The 18,390-nt window shown below is 48.7% G+C and overlaps 1 protein-coding gene across 1 annotated transcript in view; it reads left to right on the top strand.

Annotated features, from left to right (window-relative positions):
* The window catches only part of LOC146064789 (uncharacterized), a 382,419-nt gene that overhangs the window by 296,095 nt on the left and 67,934 nt on the right, over positions 1–18,390 (top strand). The window contains exon 5 of the mRNA XM_083178664.1: positions 11,116–11,280. Within this exon, the coding sequence (XP_083034790.1) occupies positions 11,116–11,280 (165 nt within the window). The remainder of the gene's footprint in view (positions 1–11,115; positions 11,281–18,390) is intronic.

The following is an 18,390-nucleotide window of genomic DNA, read 5'->3' as shown; positions in this document are numbered from 1 at the left end:
ATCTGAAAGATAGTTCAGCTAAAAAGATGGATACTACCCTAAAAGCCATATATACGGCCAGCGTGGCATCTTAGAGGCCAGTCCTTGCTAGTTGCTGGATGGCTAAATCCATTCATACTTGGGCATCACAGATCCAGGAAGGCATGTTGGCATATATGTCAATGGCACAAATTGCATAAAAATTACACCATGTTCAAGACACTGCAAAAGTGCTTTGCGAGGCGCAAAAGGAGCTGGGGGCCATTACCGCCCGCTCATCAGCCATGGCGGTGTTGGGCGCAGGTCCCTGTGGTTACGCCAGTGAGTGGCAGACGCTGATTCCAAGCATAGTGTGAAAAGCCTCCCTTCCAGGGAGATAAGTTGTTTGGCAGTGAGTTAGATGACCTCATCTCCAAGGCAACGGCGGGGAAATCCACATTTCTTCCGACCACGGCCACACAAACCAGACGGCCCTTTACTGGACCGTCACATCAGCCCTTTCGGCCTTCCATGCCTAAACAGAGGGCGAAAGAGGCTTCCTCTGCGGACAGAGGCGGCAGAGGCAAATTCAGGAGAGCTTCAGCTCCAGCATCACAGGAGCGCGCCTCCGGTTTGGCTACTTCAAAGCCTTCAGTCTGACTCGGGGTCCCCCACGCGAGACAGCCTGGTGGGGGGTCATTTGGCGCATTTCAGCCAAGTATGGGATGCCTCTCACTTGGATTCATGGGTGAGGGATCTTATTTCCAATGGCTACAGGCTGGAGTTTGCCGGAACGCCCCGTCACAGGTTCTTCCAATCAAGATTACCAGCAGCGTAGGAGGATCAGGTAATACTGAGGCAAGCAGTACACAAGCTGGGAAAATCACTGGTCATAGACCCAGTCCCAGTGGTGGAACAGGGAAGGGGTTATTACTCCAACCTGTTCATAGTACTGAAACCTGCCGGTTCGGTACGTCCCATACTGAACCTAAAGACTCTGAACCCTTATTTAAAGGTTTGCAAGTTCAGAATGGAGTCTTTAAGGGCAGTGATAGCAAGCCTGGAGGAGAGGGAATTCCTTGCGTCATTAGACGTGATGGACGCCTATCTCCACATTCCTATTTGGGGCCTGCACCAGACGTTTCTGAGATTTGCTCTGAAAAACGAGCATTTCCAGCCATTCGGCCTATCAATGGCCCTGCACATCTTTACCAAAATAATGGCAGAGATGATGCTACTGCTCAGAATGAAAGGGGGTAAACATCATCTCTTACCTAGACAACCTGCTGATCAAGGCAGGATCGGAGCAGGCACTCTTGCAGGATATTGTCACGACCAAACAAGTCCTGATATCCCATGGATGGATTCTCAATTTACAAAAATCCTCCTTGACACCGACAAGACGTCTTCTCTTTCTGGGAATGATACTGGACACAGAAAACCAAGAGGTGTTCCTTCCCCAGGAGAAGGTGGATTTCTCACTGCAGGCTACTGTGAAAGTTTCTTCTAAGCAGCGCTTCTCCGGTGATCACTGAGGGTCTATTACAACAGTGGCTGACAGATAAGTACACTGGTTACATTATTCTGTACAGCTCCTGACATTTGCATTTTGATTTTTAAGAAATTACAGAAAGGTGTATGTCTGCTGTTGTGGAGGTGGGAGTTTCTGTCATGTGAATAGACTGCAGGTTTTGCGATTTCAAATTAACTTCAGAACAGATGGACCAGGGAGAGTTGTGTACTGCATGCCATTCTGTTCCCTGTGATTCTGTTCCCAGTGGGGCTCAAATACAGAGGTCTGAGCAGCCTGATCCTGCGTGGGCTGCTGCCCTAGGAAATTCAATGGCTGACTTAAGGCCCCCATACATTAGGCCGACTTGTCCTAGGGACAAGTCGGACCCAATTTACCTGCGAGCCGCCCGGCAGCTCCCCGGGAGGCTCACATACAATTTGGCACTTGATGTGCCATTTTTTACATGGGATAAATCGCATGCGATTTATCCCATGTTAAAAAAAAACGGGGAGCTGCAGGGCGGTGAGGAGTAGTGGGGGCGGGCAGCGGCGGGGGCGGGCAGCGGCGGCGGGGGCGGGCAGCGGCGGCTGCGGTGGTGGGCAGCGGCGGCTGCGGTGGTGGGGGCGGCCAGCGGTGGTGTTGGGGGGCGGCCAGCGGTGGTGGGGGCGGGCGGCCAGCGGTGGTGGGCAGCGGCGGCGGTGGTGGGGGCGGGCGGCCAGCGGTGGTGGGGGCGGGCGGCCAGCGGTGAGTGCTGCTGACCTGGCCGGGCAGTGTACTTACACATAGCAGCAGCGGGGACGGGCAGCGTAGTGGCGGCTATTAGATTTTTAAAATACTCTCAGCCAATCAGAGAGCGGCCGGTCATTTGACAAGTATTTAAAAAATATAATAGCCGCCACTGCGCTGCCCGTCCCCGCTGCTGCTATGTGTAAGTAAGTACACTGCCAGGTCAGCAGCGCTCACCGCACCCGCCGCCCGCCCCCACCACCGCTGGCCGCCGGCCGCCGCCGCTGCCCGCCTGGTGTCTGCATGAATATGCCTGTCAGGTGGCAGGCATATGCATACAGGGAGGTCGGACGTGATCGTATGTACAGACCGTCCGACCTCCCTGATCCGGTCCGATGCGCACTGGACCGCGCATCGGATCAGATATCACACACATACGATTTTGGGCCGATTTCATCCGATTATCGGCACAAAGTGCCGAAATCGGATGAAATCGGACCAAAATCGCATAGTGTATGGGGGCCTTAAGTGCAAGGCAGAGGGATGATCTCAGTAGATCCCCAAGGCTTTTCCCATCCACACAGCCCTCTGTGAGTTCCCCCACACCCTCACAAGGGGACCCTGCGTTGCTGCAGGCTATGCAACACACTGCACAGGATGTGCACAAAATGAGTGCCTTTATGAAGCAGTATATTAAGGTACCTGAGTTTACCACTCCCAGACACCCCTTATCTACCCCACCTCCACTTAATGTTGACTCTGAGGAGGAAGAAGGAGAATGTCCTGAGGACATGTTTTGGGGACAGAAAGAGAATTTTGAAGCCTCTACCCCTGGGGTTGAGGATTTGATATTGGCTGTGAAACAAGCATTGAGTCTTGCTGATGTGGATAGAGTGCAGCCAGAAGTTGTTTTTAAGAAGCAGCGCAGAGATGCAGTGACTTTTCCCTCTGATGAGGGCATGAAGGAGCTTTTGGGGGGAAGCATGGAAAACAGCTGATAAAAGGCTGACTATGCCTAAGTGGTTTTCAAATTTGTATCCCATGCCAGACTAGCATGTGACACTGGGAAAAGGTTCTGTTGGTAGATGCACCTGACTAGGTTGTCTAAAGCCACGGCGTTGCCTGTTCAAGGGGGTGCTGCCTTCATAGACCCTGTTGAAGAAGGCGTTAATATGGCATCTAAGGTGTCCGCCATTTCTGTGACCGCTTGGAGAGCTTTCTGGCTCAAAGCCTGGGAGGCAGATAGTGAGTCTTAAGAAGTCACTGGAAGCACTAGCCTTCAAAGGAGAGCTGTTGTTTGGTTCGGAACTTCAAGCTCTGATAAAGCAGGCCACAGGGGGAAAGAGTACTTTCCTGCCTACTACAGAAGAGGTAAAGCAGGGAACCTCCAGGTTTGGGGCCTGCCGATCTTCCTTTGTTCCTCCTTTCAGGGGGGGGGGGGGGGGTGTCCAACAGAGGGCAGATTTCCTTCTGGCAAGGGACTGGCATCCAGATCCCGTTTTGGTGCCTTTGCAAAGCAGTCTTCCAAGGGGGAGGATAAATCCTCAGCATGACGGGAAGTGGGCGCCCATTTTGGATCCTTGGGTACAGTCTTTAATCTCCCAGGGTTACAGGATCAATCTCAAGAGGGACCCACCAAGACATTTTCTCCCAACCCCTTTACCTTCGGAGGCACGCATGAGAAAGGCCCTTATGGGGGCATCGGCTTCCCTTCTCCAGAAGGGGGTTGTGGTCCCTGTACCACCGGGGGAACGGAAGAAGGGATTCTATTCCATTCTGTTCCTGGTGCCAAAGCCGGATGGGTCTTTCAGGCCCATTCCATATTTAAAATCCTTGAACAAACATCTGTGGGTAGATCATTTCAGGATGGTGTCCCTAAGGTCAGTGCTACTAAGCATTTTTGGCATCCATAGATATTCTGGATTCATATTTACACGTGCCTATTTGAAAAGAACATCAATCTATGCTGCGATTCTTCCATTTGGTTTGGCTACCGCGCCGAGGGTCTTTACAAAGGTGATGGCTGTCATGGCGGCGGCCCACAGGTTGAAGGGAGTCGTGATCATCCCATACCTAGATGACCCGTTGTTCAAAGCGGAGTCGGCCGAGATGTTGCAGGAACATCTGGTAGTTGCGACACACTTCCTTCAGGAACACGGGTGGATATTTGAATATCCAGAAGTATCAATTGGGCCCGACCGAAAGACTGACGTTTTTGGAAGTGGTTCTGGATACTCACCTGCATAGGGTGTTTCTACCAGAAATCAAGGCCAGAGACATACCTCTGTTGGAGTGTTTTTAGTGGTCATCATCCCCGCACCAAGGATCAGTTTGGATTAATTAGCAGGAGCTACCCGGGTTCCATCTTCACTTGCTGTTATCCCTTTCCCACGGTACGAGGCTTGCCTTATCTTTTTATTCTGTCATTAATAAAAGCCTCATGTTTTATTTATCTGCACCATGAGGAGTCTTTTATTTGTTTCATATGGCATATCATCAAGTTTGAAGTGAAAAGATACCTTTATATGCTTGGTGCATACACCTGATCAAGTAAGATAGTGTGAGCACCTTCTAAAGATAAATAAACCGTTATATGTATCCCTAGTGTCTTGCATGTAAGCACATGTAAGCTTTCTCTATCATCTTTGGCACACTGTGGTAGTCAATTTAAAAGATACCCACTACTTGCACACACTACTTGTCCTGTAAGCACGTGTAAGCAATTATCCTTGGGAAGTTGGGAAATTCCCCCAAACCCAGATATCAGTATTTCCATGTGAACATATACCTGATGGTCGTATTTGTTTCTCTTTTTTATGTATGGAGAGAAATTGTTTACCAAGTTTAAGAAATTTATCACGTTTGGGATCAACATTGGAATTTGTGACAGAAACAAGGACATTCCCAATTGGGACAGAGTATTTATAAAAATATTCTAAAATTATTTCTGAGAGGATTGGTGGCCCAGTTATCTCTACATTTTGTATATATATTAGATTGTTTTTATAGCATTGGTAGTTGCTATTGTAAGAGGTTTTGCAGCAGCCTTGAAGTGAAGCGCCGGTTGCTTTACTTTTTTCTATTTCTGAACTGGTAATAATGTTCCATTGGAAAATTCGGTACTCTTTACCTAGAACGGCGCCCATCGCGGTGATCGCGGCATCGCGGGCAGTACATAAACGGCCGCGACGCGATGCCCGCGATCACCGCGATTTTCCCATAGGGAACAATGTTAAAAAGCCTGATTGACCGCGATTTTGCATTCAATGCCTCAATGCCCGCGATTTTCCCATAGGAATCAATGTTAAATGGGCTACAGAGCCCAAATAGGCACAATTAACCCTTAAATGTCCCCCCAATTTTTGTACGCCACCCCACGATCCACGCCAACCCGAAGCGTGGCGAGCGCAGCGAGCCCGCGAGGGGCGGCGGTACGCGTCCTCCGACCTTTTCATGCCCTACTATCCACGTCGGCGTGGAGTTGAGAATAGAATAGTGTGGCGAGCGTAGCGAGCCACCGAGCCCGAAGCGTGGCGAGCGCAGCGAGCCCCGCGAGGGGACGCGGATACCTTCACAGGTAAACGCGTCCCCTCGCGGGCTTCACAGGTGTCCGCTTTTCGCCACGGATACCTGTGAAGCCCGCGAGGGGACGCGTATAACTGTGAAGGTATCCGCGTCCCCTCGCGGGGCTCGCTGCGCTCGCCACGCTTCGGTCTCGGTGGCTCGCTGCGCTCGCCACACTATTCTATTCTCCACGCCGACGTGGATAGTAGGGCATGAAAAGGTCGGAGGACGCGTACCGCCGCCCCTCGCGGGCTCGCTGCGCTCGCCACGCTTCGGGTTGGCGTGGATCGTGGGGTGGCGTACAAAAATTGGGGTGACATTTAAGGGTTAATTCTGCCTATTTGGGCTCTGTAGCCCATTTAACATTGATTCCTATGTGAAAATCGCGGGCATTGAGGCATTTTAAAGTAAAATCGCGGTCAATCAGGCTTTTTAACATTGTTCCCTATGGGAAAATCGCGGTCATCGCGGGTACACGATTTTTATGTACCCGCGATTTACCCGCGATGCCCGCGATTTTTTACCCCCGACGCCCGCGATTCTAATCGCGGGCGCCGTTCTAGGTAAAGAGTACCGAAAATTCTTGAACGAAACCTTGCATATTGCAGTGTTTCAAATGTGGCCATCATCTTGCCCAACAGCTCTGTAGGATTGGTGGCGCAGTTATCTCTACATCCCCATCTCAGGGGATCCAAAGACCATGAAGCAGGAAAAGCTTGTCCTGACTCAGGAGACAAGGGAATTCTTAGTCTGGTGGATGGATCTGGAATCGCTCCAGCTGGGTCATTCCTTGCAAACGTGGGAGTGGTTTGTAGTCACGACCGATGCCAGTCTCAGAGGATGGGAGCAGTAGCTCTACATCTCAGGCTGCTCTTCAGCAAGCAGAGGAGTTACTGATGGGGTTACTGATAAGGATACAGTCAGACAAAGCCACGGCTTTGTCTATCTCAGCCATCAAGGGGGCACCCGCAGCCCTGTCAGCTTTGATTATACCGGGCATCCGGAATGTGGAAGCAGACTTTCTCAACAGATCAAAATTATTGGAAGGGGAATGGGCGTTGAACCCGGAGGTGTTTCAAGACATTGTGGCTCTCTGGGGCCTCCCAGAGGTGGACTTGATGGCATCCAGACACAATTGTCAGATGGCCAGATTTTGTTCATGAACCAGAGATCCGACAGCGTAGGCAGTGCCATCACGGTTCCTTGAAAATTCGACCTGGCTTATGTCTTCCCTACTTTTCCCATGATTCTCGGGTCCTCAAGAGAGTGAGGGTGCAGAGGTCGAGTGTCATTCTGGTAGCGCCAGATTGGCCCAGGAGGTCCGGGTATTCGGACAGACTGAGGTTGTCGGTGGCATCACCGTGGCGTCTTCCTTTTCGTCCAGATTTGCTCCGGCAAGGTCCTTTTCTTCATCAGGACCCAGCTCATCTCAGTTTGATGGCCTGGGTTTGGAGACCTCCTTATTAAAGAAGTAGAGTTTCTCGGAGGCAGTTATTCAGAGTATACTGAGGGCTCGAAAACCTGTGTCTGTGGCAAACTATCATAGAGTCTAGAAGACCTATATCAGAAGGTACACACCTCTAGGTTTAAGATGGGCAGGCTCCTGGATTTTCTCCAGGATGGGGATTCAGCAGGTTTGAGTTTACAGTCCTTGAAGGTACAGCTTTCTGCGCTATCTACCTTTTTTCAGAAGAGAGTGGCTCTATTACCAGAGGTTCAGACCTTCCTAATACGTATTAACCCCAGTATCGGCAGCCGGTAGGGGGTTTAATATATATTTTATATAATATATATTTAATAGATAGGGCCATCCTTTGTACGGTACCTACATTTTTGCCAAAAGTTGTGTCTATAATCTATAACTTCCATCTGAACCAGGAAATTGTGCTTCCGATGTTTTGTCCTCCCGAGGAGGCAAGAAATAGGGACAAACGTAAAAAATTGGATGTGGTGCATGCGCTGTGCGTTTATGTGGACAGTGTGAAGGAATTTCATAATCCTGACTCGTTAATGATACGGTCATTTGGTCTACAGTATGATGGTCGGCAAGCAATGGGTCGACACAGTTAGGTCGACATGGTTCTAGGTCTAGGTCAACATGGGTCAAGGACGACATTGGTTTAGGATGACTGGTCATTAGGTCAACAGTGAAAAGGTTGACATGTGCTTTTTCACAGTTTTTTGAGCTGACATGTGCCGACAGGTGGTATTTCATGCCCTGCCATCCACTAGGATGTGGTGAGAGAATAAAATAGTGTGCCAAGCGCAGCGAGGCACTGTGCCCATATCATGGTGAGTGAATCGTGCGAGGGGATTTGGTGCACTTGAAACTGTCCATGTCGACAGTGTCGACAATTGGGTCAAAAACAGTGAAAAAACCCATGTCGAACTTTTTGACTGTCCTAGACACTGTCGGACCAATGCGTGTGTCGACCTAATGACCTTTCGACCTAACCCCATGTCAACCTTTCCCCATGTCGACCTAGAACCACATCGACCTTTCCCCATGTCGACCTAACGGTGTCGACCTAATGCTTGTCGACCAACATGCTGTAGAAAAAAAGATCCCAACCTACTGGTACTGTATGACGTACATAAGAGAGGGTGGCCAACTTCTAAGCAGTCCATTGCTAGGTGGTTGAGATTGGTTATTGCCTTTGCTTCCACTAAAGTTGGCAGGCCTGTTCCGGCTAGGATTAATGCCCATACCACTAGGTCAGTTGCTTCCTCTTGGGCTGTGCGTCATGGGACTTCAGCGAAGCAGTTATGCAGGGCTGCCACCTCCACTTTCACCAAATTTTACAGTTATCATGATTTTGTGTTGAAGGACCCTTCATTTGAGCGAGCAGCTGTAGACCTGAGCGTACCCTCCCAAAGGAATGGCTCTTGAACGTCCCAAGGTTGAGCTGTGTCAACAGGATGGACGATAGAGAAAAGGGGATTTTTGTCTATCTTGCCGTTCGAATCCCTTTCTCTGAGTCCATCCTGGTGACACCGCAATCCCTCCCTTATGCTTAGTAAGTTCCATGTTAATTTATCATGTTATACAAATGGAGCATGGGGGCTCATGCTTGCAGGGTCTGGCGAAGGAATCCGCAGCCGTCGTAAGGCGACGCATGCGCACGAGACACACTCGCGCCCCGATCCGATGGAGCTCCCCTGGGTCACCGACGCCTCCCCGTCGGTACCCCCAACACCTGCCACCACCTCCTTACACCCCCCATAACCCTGCCCATCTCCCTGAAGCGGAGATGGCACAGTCCTGCCACCCAGCTGCCGACTGACTGGGATGCACGTGCGTGTGAGGCGCTTGCGCATCCCAGTCTAATGGAGTCCCTCCCTCTCCACCAGTGCCCGCCAACTGGGAGGTTCTAGCGAGTGCCGGCAAATAAATCTGTATGGTTGTTTTTGATTGTGCATATTAATATGTTAAGGCGTTGTGCTGAGTAAAGTATATTAGTGGGCTCTTGGAAGTTTTACTGAGGATTTCTCGGGCGCAGCAGGGGAGGAGCCTGCCTCTTAAAGTAGCCTAGGTGCCTGGATCCTGCGGACCCCACTACATCCCAAGGTTGAGCTGTGTCACACAGGCTTATTTGTATTCCAGAATGCGAACGCATACGCCATCAAAAGAATACAGATACGAATCACCATTCATTCAAATGGTGATTCCAAATGTACTAATTGGTAGTATGTAAAATACAGGCAATATTTGATCTGAAAATACGCCTGGAAAATACTCCTCATTTTCCAGGTGTATTTGGCTGAAGTCTGCATGTATCAGTCAGATCTGTGCAGGCTTTTTTGTGTAAAAAAAAAAAAATCGCGTGGGGTCCACCCATGGCTGTAATCAGCGCAGGCTCAAAGAGCCAGTGCTGGTTTTAGAAATTCAGGGGACAAAGAATTTGGGGTTCCCCAGGATTTTGTAAACTAGCACCAGGCTCATGGGCTGGTCCTGGTTCCCAAAAGACGGAGGCCAAAATGAATAGGGGTCCCCCGTATTTTGACAACCACCACCAGGTCCAAATAATCAGCAGGGTAATGCCACAGCCAGAGGAATCTTTTTGTACAAGTTCCCCCAGGCCAAAGCATTAACCCCCAGACTAGTCAGCAACCCCTGCAGGATATCCCCTACCTGGGCTGAAGCTCGGGGCTGTCTCCGGTGCTTTAGGGCAGTGGGCATCGGCTGATTTGTATTGGGTAAAAATAGAATAAATTAACTATTGGATTTTGTCGTGGAACTACAACTCCCTGCAAGCCTCACCCGCGTGCATGGACTTGGAGAACCACAAGTCCCAGCATGTGGGGCATTAAAGGCCCACTGGTACTTGTAGTTCTACAATAAAACCAATAATGAAAAAAAGACACACAAAAGAAAAATACAACTTTAATTCGTACTAAAATCACTCATCGAATTGGGTTATTCATTCCAAGTAGGCAGGTTTAAAATAAGAAACCACACACCCGTGCCATGCACTGGACGAACCACAAGTGTTTGTTTACATTTGCAGCTCCTCCACTGAACTGGCGAAGGCCCCTCCCCCAGCCAATCAGCAGCAGGCCCTGGGGAAGTTCCGCTGCTGACTGGCTATTCACGCCTCCATAGGACTCCCATGCTATGCAATCAGATAATACGAATCCGGTTAATACGTCCAATTAGTATATTTAGCTATTCCCGTATTCGTATTTTTCACAAAATACGGCTCATGCCCGTCATATCAATTCATACCCAGGATTAGCCATATACCGGGAGCATAGTAAATTACCCCCTCTGTGTTCATTTACTAAGATGGGAGTTCTATTGAAGATGGGCTGTTGCTATAGGCAACCATTCTGAGTCTATTATCTTCTAGAAGGTGCTAAATAAATAATACCCCTTTTACACCAAAACACCGGGTCGCACCCAGGTATTTGGACCCAGCTCCAACAAGGGTGCGACCCAGCGTTTGTCACCTCTATCATTGACCCCATTAGCCTGACATATTGGGTATCATGAGAGTTACTCAGATGTCCGACGCTGAGATGAATGGTTATAATGTTGATCCATTGCTGTGACTTTGGATGCAGCAGTGGGTCAGAGATGCCGCAGGTGGGTGTCTTTATACAAGACATCTTCTGTGGTCATTTCATATATTTGCAAAGCAGCTATATACAAACATTGAGCGCTAGTGCCATTAGTGGATGACTAAGAATAAGCTCCTCTATTAGAAAATTATTGAGCTCTTTAGGTTGCTGTGGTGTGGGGTCTGTAAATTCTTAAAGTGTCAGCCACCTCCGGCACTCCCAATACTCTGTATTTCAGTGTCCCCTATGGAGTAAGGGACTTAACCGGTATGTACAAAACTTCTATTTTGCAGGTAAGGAACTGAGAAGCATTCTATCCGATAACTTGGAAATGCCAGACACATACCTCTCTGATGATAATAAAAGTGGTGTTAGAAGAAGCAAGAGGGCATCATTACCACCATTAATGTTTTGGAGTGCTTCTGGAGAGCCAGTACAAGGTCAACTTAACAAGAAAAGTATGTTGCTTTATTGAGGTTTTTCCATAGTCAATATATAATTACATTTGTACAAAGTTGTGCTGTTTTTTTTATCCTCTGTATTTTACAAAATGGAGCACAGCATACACCCTTTCTATGTAGTTACAATAGGGGAGTGAAAGGGTTCTGATGAAAATAACATAAAGTGTAAACAATTGTTGGTACTTGTTTCCTAGCACGGCGCCCACGATTTTCATCTTATGCAATCGTATCGATCGCATCATATAGTGGGGCGAGCGCAGCGAGCCAGAAGCGTGGCGAGCGCAGCGAGGAGATGCGGATTACTTCACATGTATTCCACGGCTCAGCGCGGGGCTCGCTGCGCTTGCCACGCTTCGGGCTCGGCTCGCTGCGCTCACCACACTATATAAACTCAACTCCACGCCGACGTCGATAGTGGGGATATGAAAAGGTCGGAGGACGCATACAGCCGCCCCTCGCGGGCTCAATGCGCTCGCCACGCTTCGGGTTCGCGTTTGTAGTGGGGGTGGCGTTAACAATGGGGGTGCATTTAACATAGTAATCACCCATCAGGGTGCCTGTACAATAAAAAATCGGTTCTGATTGCATCGCATACCATTGTAATGGCATACGATGCAACGCCATATTAAAATTGTACAGTGCGGGTCACAATTCTTATGAAGATAATAAGTTTCCAGTCTATATGACCTTATTGCAAACCGAAAGTACATGTACTCTAGTCTCATTCCATTTCTTATTAAGGTAAACTTTTGTGTGTGTTAGTTATGATCTCCACAGTAAGAAAAGGAGGAGGGGAAGGTCACTGCAGGAGAGAGCCTTATTCTGATTTGGAAGTAAAGAAAAAAAAAAAAAGCAAGGAACTTTTTATCTGGAACACATGCTGAATTGCAAGGGGAGCAAATACAGTTCGATGTTTTTCTGTGCATGGTACTTACTGTCTGCTTTTGCATGTAGAAAACAAATGGTTAACAGTTTCTCTTTCAATGGTCCTGGTGACACAGCTTCACATTGGGATGTAGGAGGGTCCGTAGGAGCCAGGCACCTATCCTAAAGCTTTTGGAGGGTAGGCTCCTCCCTTCTGCATCCCAGACTCCTCAGTTCGTGAATCCTCACACTGCTAGCGCAGCTGGAGCTGACAGAAGCGCGTCCTGTCAGCTCGCTGTGCACAGGGGAGACGCTGTCTGGCCTCCCTGTGCAGCGCTTACAGCTTCCTTTAAGAAGCTGCCTGGGCTCCGGAGCGTTGTGAAACCGGCTTCACGCTAGGTGGGGATCATGGGGGACAGGCGCTCCGTGATGGCGGCGGCCATTTTCTGCGGAGCTTACACACTGAGCTCCTATATGAGAGGACAGCAGTGTGTTACAGGCATGTTCTGAGTGGTCCCCAGCTGAGGGGGAGATACTGGAACTAGGAGATCCTACAATGGGAGCGGCTGTCTGGGGGTGGTTGGCGCCAAAAGCCACGGACCCCGCAGCAGCAGGGACTTGGTCTCTTCCCTCACTCTGTTTTGGCACCATTCAGAATGCTTGCAGCGGAGCTGAGCTGGCTTACAGATCCTGACAGAGTGTTTGGATTTCCTGGGCATCGCTTTCCCCATTCTGAAGACTACAGACAGCTAAGTGACTGAGTACATTGGTTCTGTATATAATGCCTGTACATTTAAGGTGCTGTGACTGTGTTATTTGAGAACATCATGTCTGAGCAACAGTCTGTGGTTTTGGGGGAGGGAGCCTTAAATGCATTGAGCGCTTGCAGTGGTTGTACACTGAAATTTGTCCCTGAGCAGATGGCCAGGGGGGGCTTATGTATTTCTTGCGCTGCTGTGAAACCCATGGGGAGTGAACCCCAGAGGGTAGTGCTATCGGAGCCTGCGTGGGCCAAGTCCCTGGGCAGGTCTGTTAATGCTTTGGTGCATTACTGGACAGGCAGAGTGATGTGCTGGTAATTCCCCTAGACCATTGCCATTCTCTCAGCAGTCCTCTGGCTCCTTGCCTCTGACCCAGACAGATCCTGACTTATTACAGGTCATGCAGGATACTGCTAAGGGAATCAGCAGGTTTAATTACTTGTTGGACAAGTTTGATGGTGATTCTGTGGGGACTCCTAAAAGGTCTTATTCAGTACCAGTGTTAGCTGCTGATGAGGAGGGAGAGTACACAGACATACCCTGGGATCAGGGTGATGTTTCTGAAGAGTCCTCAGCCTCAGGGGTGGAGGATTTGATTACTGCTGTTAAACAGGCATTGAATTTGTCTGTGGAAGATAAAACTCCTGCAAAGGGTGTTTTTAAAAGACAGCGTAAAGAAACTGATACTTTCCCTGCAGACGAGGGTTTACAAGATTTATTGGAAGGGGCCTGGAAAACCCCTGATAAAAGGCTTTAGATGCCTAAAAGATTTTTAAGCCTGTATCCCATGCCTGAGGCTCATGCAGACCTCTGGGAGAAGGTTCCAGTGGTAGATGCTGCTGTGGCAGGCTTGTCAAAAACCACTGTGCTACCAGTGCAGGGGGGAGCAGCCTTTAAGGACCCCGTAGATAAAAAGCTGGAGGGTAACCTCAAGGCAATGTTTGAAGGGGTGGGCTACACACTCCGCCCTCTGATTGCTTCAGCCTGGGTCTCTAAGGCCATGATTGTGTGGGCCAATGACCTGTGCACTATTTGACATGCTGATCCTTGTGTGTTGTTACTTGCGGAGAGGCTTAAAGCAGCTGCAGAGTATGTCCTTGAGGCTGAGGAGGAAGCTCTCAAAATGGCTGCCAGAGTTTCCTCAGTGTCCGTCAATGCCAGGAGAGTGCTCTGGCTTAAAGCTTGGGAGGCGGATAACGAGTCTAAGAAGGCCTTAGAGGCATTGGCTTTTAAAGGAAAACTGTTGTTTGGTTCAGAACTAGAAGAAATTATTAAGCAGGCCACGGGTGGTAAAATTACCTTCCTGCCGGCCCCTGCAGCCAAGCAGACATCAAGGTTTTCTGCTTTTAGGCCGTCCTTTCGGCCCTCCCCTAGAGGAGGTGCGTCCTTTCGAGGACAATCCTTTAGGGGAAAGTTTCAGTCCTCCAGGGGCAAGGCCCCAGAGTCTAAATTCAGTTCTTTTCATAATAAACCAAAAACCAAAGGAGAGGACAAACCCGTCGCATGACTACCAAGGGATTTGCCCGGCGGTGGTCAAGGTGTGTGTGGGGGGGGCGCCTGCCACAGTTCAGGGACGCATGGGCATTGTTAGACCAGGATTCCTGGGTATTAGACATTATAGCCCAGGGTTACAGAATTCCCTTCAAAGGTCTTCCTCCGAGAAGATTAATTCCCACACCACTACCAAAGGAGGCTCGGCTCCGTACAGCTCTCTTGGGAGCGGCTCACTCTCTTTTAGAGAAGGGTGTGGTGATCCCGGTACCCAGAAGCCTTTTTTTTTCCACTCTGTTTCTGGTGCCCAAACCAGACGGGTCTTTCAGACCGATTCTCAATTTAAAGTCATTGAATATCCATTTGTGGGTAGACCATTTCAAAATGGGGTCTCTACGGTCAGTGCTGCTGAGCCTGGACCAGGGAGAATTTTTGGCGTCCATGGATGTCCAGGACGCATACCTTCATGTTCCTATCCATCCAGAACATCAGGCTCTATTGAGATTTGCGATAGGAGACCTGCATTTGCAATTCCAGGCGTTGCCCTTCGGTCTGGCTACAGCGCCAAGGGTATTCACCAAGATAATGTCAGTAATGGCGGCGGTGCTTCGGCTGAGGGGAAACACTGTGATTCCATATTTGGATGATCTGCTGTTCAAAGCGGAATCAGCAGAGAAGCGAAAGAGTCACTTGGCAGAAGCCATCAGGTTTGTTGCAGGCTCACGGTTGGCTTTTAAATTTACAAAAGTCTCAGTTGGTGCCGTCACAGAGACTCCAGTTCCTGGGAGTTATTCTGGATACCCATATACATCGGGTATTCCTACCAGAGGCAAAGGCCATGGACCTGGCTGCCTTGGTCCAGGAGATCCTCGGCTCTCAGAACACATCAGTTTGGAGGTCTCTCAAGCTGCTGGGGAAGATGGTGGCGTCTTTTGAGACGTTACAGTTCGCCAGGTTCCACTCTCGAGTGTTCCAGTGGAACATTCTGACAGCCTGGTCGGGGAATACTCAGACCATGAAGTCAGAACACATAGTGTTGTCTCCAGAAACTCGGTCTTCCCTGAAATGGTGGATGGAGGTGGATTCCCTTAAGTGGGGTCGGTCTCTGCAGTCCTGGAGCTGGCTGGTAGTCACTATCGACGCCAGTCTCAGGGGCTGGGGGGGCAGTAGTCTTAGACCTGCGTCTGCAGGGCTTATGGACCTCGGAGGAGTCTGCCTTGCCGATCAATATTCTGGAACTGAGAGCTGTGTGGAAGGTGATTTCTCTGGCAGGAGACAGGCTCCCTTTAAGGATTCAGACCGACAGCGCCACAGCTGTGGCGCATCTGAATCACCAGGGAGGCACACGCAGCAAGCTGGCTATGTGGGAGGTGTCCCGGATCTTCTTGTGGGCGGAACGGAATGTTCCAACGTTATCAGCGATATTCATACCAGGGGTGGAGAATGGAGCCTGAATCCACAAGTATTTCTTCAGATTAATCTGAAATGGGGAACTCTGGTTGTGGCCCTGATGGCATCAAGGTTCAACCATCAGGTGCCCAGGTTCTATGCCAGGACGAGAGATCCACTGCCACAGATTGGCCAAGGAGGTCCTGGTACTCGAGGCTTCAGAGATTGTCTGTGGACTCGTGGCGTCTACCTCTGAGGTCAGACCTTCTAAACCAAGGACCGTTGAACCATCTGGATTCAGCTCGGTTAAATTTGACGGCTTGGCTGTTGAAACCGCCATCTTGAAGAACAAGGGGTTCTCAGAGGCTGTGGTTAACACCATGATTAAAGCTAGAAAGTCAGTGTCTTCTGTAAATTATTATAGGGTCTGAAAGACCTATATAGGTGGTGTGAAAGGCAGAAGTCACACAATTTAGATTGGCTAAATTGCTGGAGTTTTTGCAGGATGGCTTTTCCTCTGGGTTAAGCCTTCAGTCACTCAAAGTGCAGATCTTGGCCTTGTCAATTTATTTCCCCCCAAAAAAAAAGGATAACACTGTTACCGGAAGTACAGACCTTCCTACAGGGGGTTTCTAGATTGAAACCTCCCTACAAGCAACCAGTAGCACCATGGGATTTATCTCTGGTTCTGGAGTGCCTTCAAAAGGCGCCTTTTGAGCCGTTAAGGTCGGCTGACCTTAAATTCCTTACACGGAAACTGGTATTTTTTTTGTTGGCAGTGGCGTCAGCAAAAAAGAGTATCGGAGTTGGGAGCATTGTCCTGCAAGTCTCCCTTCCTTATAATTCATGATAGGGCTGTCCTTCGGACAGTACCCCAAATTTTACCAAAAGTAGTCTCTGCTTTTCATCTAAATCAGGAGATAGTTCTGCCTGTGTTTCAACCCCCAGAGGGTTCAAGGAATAGGGACAAATTGAGGAATTTGGATGTTGTGCGCGCCTTGCGCATTTATGTGGACAGAGTAAAGAGTGTCAGGAAGACTGATACTTTGCTAGTTTTGTATGATGTACACAAAATTGGTTGGCCTGCTTCTAAGCAGACCATTGCTAGGTGGTTGCGTTTCTGTAATTGCTTTTGCATATACTAAAGTTGGTAGGCCTGTGCCAGCCAGGATTAATGCGCATACCACCAGATCAGTCGCCACCTCTTGGGCGGTTCGACATGGGGCAACAGCTGAGCAGGTTTGCAGGGCTGCCACTTGGTCATCTGTTCATACTTTTGCCAAATTCTATAGGTTCCATGAGTTCGCGTCGGAGGACGCATCATTCGGGCGAGCAGTGATGAGAGCTGCAGACCTGAGCGTACCCACCCAAAGGACCGGCTCTGGAACGTCCCAATGTGAAGCTGTGTCACCAGGACCATTGAAAGAGAAAAAGGGATTTTTGTAAGAACTTACCGTTCGAATCCCTTTCTCTGATATGGTTCTGGTGACACAGCGATCCCTCCCTTACGCTCAGTAAGCATGCCAGTGTTCATGATGTTTCATGTTATAAATGGTTGAAAAGTTAAATTTGAAATTGTGCATATAATATGTGCAGGCGTTGTACTGAGTTAATGTATTCCAGTGGCTTTGAAAGATTGAACTGAGGAGTCTGGGATGCAGAAGGGAGGAGCCTACCTCCAAAAGCTTTAGGATAGGTGCCTGGCTCCTACGGACCCTCCTACATCCCAATGTGAAGCTGTGTCACCAGGACCATATCAGTGAAAGGGATTCGAACGGTAAGTTCTTACAAAAATCCCTTTTTTATCATTACACTGAAATTTAGATTTCAGCGTGGACACACACCACCCAAAATCTGTCTCTGCACATGTTACATTCCCCCAACTGCAGTGCACATGGTTTTGCTCAGGTGCTCATTTAGTTGCTGCTTATATTTTTTTTTTTTATTGTAATTTCTTTTTTTTGCTTTTCTTCCAAAAAAGTAACAGGCCCTTAAAGTCTGGGTCTAATGTTGCTAGCTGAGCTGCTAGTCTTCCTAGGTTTCCTAGCCACAGTAGAAATAATAGCTAAAGCCACTATACTGTACTTTCAGGTGTGTACCAATGTGATCAGTAATGATCAAATTATTTTACTGTTTTGGATGTTATGCAATTATGTATTATCCATAATATCTGGGGGATCAATGTATGTATGTATGTATGTGTATATATATATATATATATATAACAAAGGAAAAATAAGTGCGCAATAAATTGAAAAACCTGGAGGCTGTGGGTAATATCACAATTATCCACACAATGAGGACAGAAGAATAAAGTCCCAAATTTTCAGTATATTTGCACCAAAGGAATTTCTGTTGTCCTGGCAGCTCCCAAGCACCTGAATTTCACAGGTGTAGAAATACTAAAAGAAGAGAGGAGAGCGCTCCATAGTGCAATAACATAAAACTTTTATTTTTAAGAACATAATTTGTCTTCAAGAAAAGGCTGGTATATAATAACGTACCACAATAGGCGGTATATCACCGCAAAATAATCGCTTAGAACGTGTTATACTCAACACAAATGTAGGAGAGGTTACACTCGGGCTTTTCAGCTTCCAAA

The sequence above is a fragment of the Crinia signifera genome, chromosome 1 (genome assembly GCF_055691185.1).
Source record: "Crinia signifera chromosome 1, ASM5569118v1, whole genome shotgun sequence".
NCBI classification, from domain to species: Eukaryota; Metazoa; Chordata; class Amphibia; order Anura; family Myobatrachidae; genus Crinia; species Crinia signifera.
This window is presented reverse-complemented; position numbering and strand designations above follow the sequence as displayed.